At 37.8% G+C, this 5,229-nt stretch overlaps 1 protein-coding gene across 1 annotated transcript in view; it reads right to left on the bottom strand.

The window, feature by feature from the left end:
- ZC3H12B (zinc finger CCCH-type containing 12B) overlaps nt 1-5,229 on the bottom strand; it is a 59,645-nt gene that overhangs the window by 4,815 nt on the left and 49,601 nt on the right. Inside the window, exons 2-3 of the mRNA XM_004381526.1 lie at nt 4,128-4,267; nt 2,418-2,652 (exon numbers count right to left, since the gene is read on the bottom strand). Of these exons, the coding sequence (XP_004381583.1) occupies nt 2,418-2,652; nt 4,128-4,267 (375 nt within the window). The remainder of the gene's footprint in view (nt 1-2,417; nt 2,653-4,127; nt 4,268-5,229) is intronic.

Genomic DNA, 5,229 nt, shown 5'->3' on the forward strand with positions numbered 1-5,229 from the left:
CATGATTCCCAGTATTGTGTGATTGTCCACCATTTTGTCATCTGATGTGGTTTTCCTATGTGTTGTAAATCCTACCTCTATGATGTTAATGAGGTGGGATTAGTGGCAGTTAGGTTAATGAGGTAGGACTCAATCTACAAGATTAGGTGTGTTTTAAATCAATCTCTTTTGATATATAAAAGAGAGAAGCAAGCAGAGAGATATGGGGACCTCATACCACCAAGAAACAAGAGCCAGAAGAATAGTGGGTCCTTTGGACCTGGGGTCCCTGTGCTGCGAAGCTCCTCTACCGGGGAAGATTGATGACAAGGACCTTCCCTCAGAGCCGACAGAGAGAGAAAGCCTTCCCCTGGAGCTGGCACCCTGAATTCGGACTTCCAACCTCCTAGACTGTGAGAGAATAAATTTCTTTTTGTTAAAGCCATGCGCTTGTGGTATTTCTGTTATAGCAGCACTAGATAACTAAGACAGTACTGAAGGAAGAAGTCCAAGCTGCACTGAAGTCATTGACAAAAAACAAGGCTCCAGGAATTGATGGAATACCAACTGAGATGTTTCAACAACGAGATGCAATGCTGGAAGCGTTCACTCGTCTATGCCTAGAAATTTGGAAGACAGCTACCTGGCCAACCAACTGGAAGAGATCCATATTTGTGCCCATTCCAAAGAAAGGTGATCCAACAGAATGTGGAAATTATAAAACAATATCATTAATACCACACAGAAGTAAAATTTTGCTGAAGATCATTCAGAAGCAGCTGCAGCAGTACATTGACAGGGAACTGCCAGAAATTCAAGGCAGATTCAGAAGAGAATATGGAATGAGGGCTATCATTGCTGATGTCAGATGGATCCTGGCTGAAAGCAGAGAATACCAGAAAGATGTTTACCTGTGTTTTATTGACTATGCACAGGCATTCGACTGTGTGGATCATAACAAATTATGGATAACATTTCGAAGAATGGGAATCCCAGAACACTTAATTGTGCTTATGTGGAACCTGTATATAGACCAACAGGCAATCGTTCAAATAGAACAAGGGGGTACTGCGTGGTTTAAAATGAGGAAAAATGTGCCTCAGTGTTGTATCCTAATCTGTATGCCGAGCAAATAATCTGAGATGCTGGAGAATGTGGCATCAGGATTAGAGGAAGACTCATCAACAACCTGTGATATGCAGATGATACAACCTTGCTTGCTGAAAGTGAAGAGGACTTGAAGCACTTACTGAGGGAGATCAAAGACTACAGCCTTGAGTATGGGTTACACCTCAACATAAAGAAAACAAAACTCCTCACAACTGAACCAATAAGCAACGTCATGATAAATAGAGAAAATATTGAAATTGTCAAGGATTTCATTTTACTTGGATCCACAATCGATGCCCATGGAAGCAACAGTCAAGAAATCAAATGACACATTGCATAGGGCAAATCTGCTGCTAAAGACCTCTTTAAAGTGTTAAAATGCAAAGAGGACTAAGGTGGGTCTGATCCTAGCTGTGGTGTTTTCAATTGCCTCATATGCATGCGAAAGCTGAACAATGAATAAGGCAGACTGAAGAAGAATTGATGCCTTTGAATTATTGTTGTGGCGAAGAATATTGAATATACCATGGACGACCAGAAGAACAAACAAATTTGTCTTGGAAGAAGTACAGCCAGAATGCTCCTTTTGAAGCGAAGATGGTGAGGCTTCATCTCACGTACTTTGGACATGTTATCAGGAAGGATCAGTCCCTGGAGAAGGGCATCATGCTTGGTAAAGTAGAGTCAGCAAAAAAGAGGAAGACCCTCAACGAGATCGATTAACACAGTGGCAGCAACAATGGGATCAAACGTAGCAAGCACCGGGCAGTGTTTCTTTCTGTTGTACATAGGGTCCCTGAGTTGGAATCTACTCAACGGCACCTGACAACAACTTCCTTCAGTTCCACTTTATCATATAGGAAGGATGATTTTCTCTGTGCATTGTGCATCATTTTTCCATGGACTATATGTTTCAGCCATACAATATGCCACCCATTTTCACGCTTTCATAGCTTTTATTCATGATTTCCTCTTCACCTGCAAAGACCAGCACTCCTTTTCCTCTGCCTGTAAACTTCATCTCAAACGTCGTCTGTTCTCTGAGGTCTTTTCCTACCACTTCAAGAAGATGAAGCCATTAAAAATACCTCTACTATAGCACTTATCACAATGCATTGTCGTTGTCTATTTCTCTGTCTTCTCTACTAGACTTTGAGCCCCTTAATGGTGAGTTTCTTTTTCTTATTCAGCCTCTTATCTCCATGACAACCAGTATAATGCATGGTACATAGTAAGTACTCAGTAAATGTCTGTTGAAATGAAATGAAAACTATTCCTAGTGGTAACTTGGATATAGGCTATTCAGAGCCTACTGGAAAGAAACATACTTGTCATTCACAAAAGAATACATCAGCAACCTCTCCTCTATAAACTTCTTCCATTCTGGCTTTTCAACTTGAAGGTCTCGGTAGTTATCATTGGACACAATGATGCCATCAGAATCAAAAGCCAGTTTGACTATGAATCGGTCATCATAGCAGACGACTCTCCTTCCCTGGACCCTTCGCGATGGAGTGAAGACGAGAATCTTTTCCTTCTCCAGTTTACGTAGGATCTCTTGATCTGTCAAAATATGGATTACATGCCACAGAATGTAAATCATCTTTGGAAATTAATAGCATTTTTTCAATATTACAAACACAAAGTTGGTATTAGATGAATATTTTATTTGCCCTTATAGAGAAAGTGGGCTCTCTTCCTGGCTATGACACCAATTTGGATTGTGTTCTTAGGCAAGACACCTTTGCTTTGAACTTCAATTTTCTTTTCAATAAAATGAAGGAACTGGATTCAATGGCATATAAGTTTTAAAAACTTCCATGAAGAGTGAGAAATAACGCCAATACCCTAGCATTCTTGATGCTTCTTTTGCCCCTTGGCTGAAGCACCAGCATTTGGTTGTTGAAGAAAACAGGGCAGTAGGCAGTAGTCTGTCAGGAGGAGAACTAAACATCTCTTCTGGGGACTCACATTTTTGGCTTTTGCTGGAAGGAAGGCCAAAACTAAGGAGAAAATCAAGCTCTAGCAAGTAAGTATGGATCCCCTTTACTTTTGGTTCCCTAATTGCTGAGGAGAGAAAGCTTATGGACTAGGTTGATCTGGGCCAGAATTCACTCTCACACTGAGACTAGGAGCCTGTGCAGTTGCTGGCAGACAGCTCCACACACAGCTCTGACAGCCATTCACTGGATTTTCCTATTAGGCATACTGTACAACAGCTGATACTCAGAGGACAGGGGGTCTGTATGCTCTCAAAATGCTGAAGAGCGCTAGCTTCTTACACTATTGTAAGCGAACATAGTGACCCTATTGCCGCTAGGGTGGCATTATGACTTTTTTGGGCTGTCAGCACTTTTGCTTTCATGGACCCCTTGCTCCATAAAGAAATATTAAAAATTATATTTTATGACTGCGTTGGTATAAAGACAAACATAATCTAGCTAGAATCACTGTACATTCACTATTATTATATGCCCTTTTTTTCTTTTGATTTTAAAAGAAAATAATATTGAAATATTCCTGTGGTCTCCTAAAAGGATCATGAACCTTAAACGCTGGTCTTACTGTGCCTCATGGATAAGTCAGCTCCGACTGCTATGGGGATTTTCACTATATACTATATTTTATGTCCTAATTTGCAAACCTCTACAACCACTTCTCTGGTACAGAATGAGGTCCATTGTCTATCTTGGTTTCTTTAGTCTTTTGGAAAATTCAGTCACACTCATAAACCAGATTCACCTTCCCCTTTAGTCTGAAGTCTAAAGTCAAATATAAAGCACTCCTTTTTTTCAACTGTGTGCTTTATCCTTTGCTGAATTGACGTTGTCTCTATTTAACCGCCTTATGTCTCAATGCAATGATAGTTCTATTTGGATCAGGAAAAATGCTCTTCTAAAAATACACTTAATAAAAAAATTAAATATACTTAATAACTTAGAAAAAGAATTATCTCGACTGTGAAGATCAACCTCTCCCCAAACTATATTTCTAGCTTTGCCTCTGGATGAGAAGAAATGTCATATTTGAACTAGTACCTGTAATTGGTGCATCAGGGCGGGATTGCTCCTTTCTCCATGCAGGCACAAATACAGTAATATCTTTATGGCCTTTATCTAGAAACCAATCCACAGCAAGTTGTATTCCTCTGCAGGAGAATCCTTCTTTATTCCCATGACTTCAAGAGAATAGAGTATGAGAGGAAATAGGATTGACAACAATTAGCAAAGAAATACCCATAACAGACGTTTTCTTAGTACCAAGGGATTAACAACAGACTTTTTTCCTTTGAAGAAGCAAAAGAATGTGTTTTTTAGAAAAGCAAATAAAATTATTTTTTATTCAATCATTATGAATATTGTCATTATTGTTATAACTTCATTCGAGGTCAGGGATGGTTAATTACAACTCCCAATTTATAGCAGCCCTGGTAGCTCTTTCCCATGACTAGTTCCATTTTTTCTTTGTTTCTACTGCCACCTTCTTTTCAAAGATTCAGATATTCATAACATTTGCAGCTGAAAAAAGAAGAAGTGTCACCAGAGGTTTAAATAAAAGCTTACGAAAGATTACTTGGAGATGAGTCCTTAACACATATATTTCTAGCGTTTTTTCCTAAGCTTATACAAAAAAGATACCAACAAATGCTGACTGAAAATGCTTATTACATATATTAATTTAATACAATGCACCAACAAAAGTTACATTCTTTAAAATTTATGCACAATATAATGTTAAAAGAGAAAAGAAAGGATGCGAACTATATAGAACTCCAATTTTGTAGAATAAAATCTATGTATAAACTTAGAAAAAAACTCTAGAAATAGTTACATAAAAATATTAGTAATTATTATTCTCTATGAGAGTGACTTTCTTTAATTCAAAAATTTCTTTGAAAATCAAGTATTACTTTTATAATCAGAACATGATGTTAAAAGAAAAGAAATAGTATCACAATTACTTGTAGGAATAAACACTTTAAAAGCCAAGCATAATTCATTGGAATGGAAGTTGGAAGAGGGAAAATCAGCAGATGAATTGTAAAAAGATATATTTATGGTTATCATCTTTTTTTTTAAAACTGGAATTGAAAGAAATTTATTTATATTGGTATATAGGGAAAATGTTTTTTATCATTAT

This window comes from Trichechus manatus, unplaced genomic scaffold (genome assembly GCF_000243295.1).
Source record: "Trichechus manatus latirostris isolate Lorelei unplaced genomic scaffold, TriManLat1.0 scaffold00086, whole genome shotgun sequence".
In the NCBI taxonomy this organism is placed as follows: domain Eukaryota; kingdom Metazoa; phylum Chordata; class Mammalia; order Sirenia; family Trichechidae; genus Trichechus; species Trichechus manatus.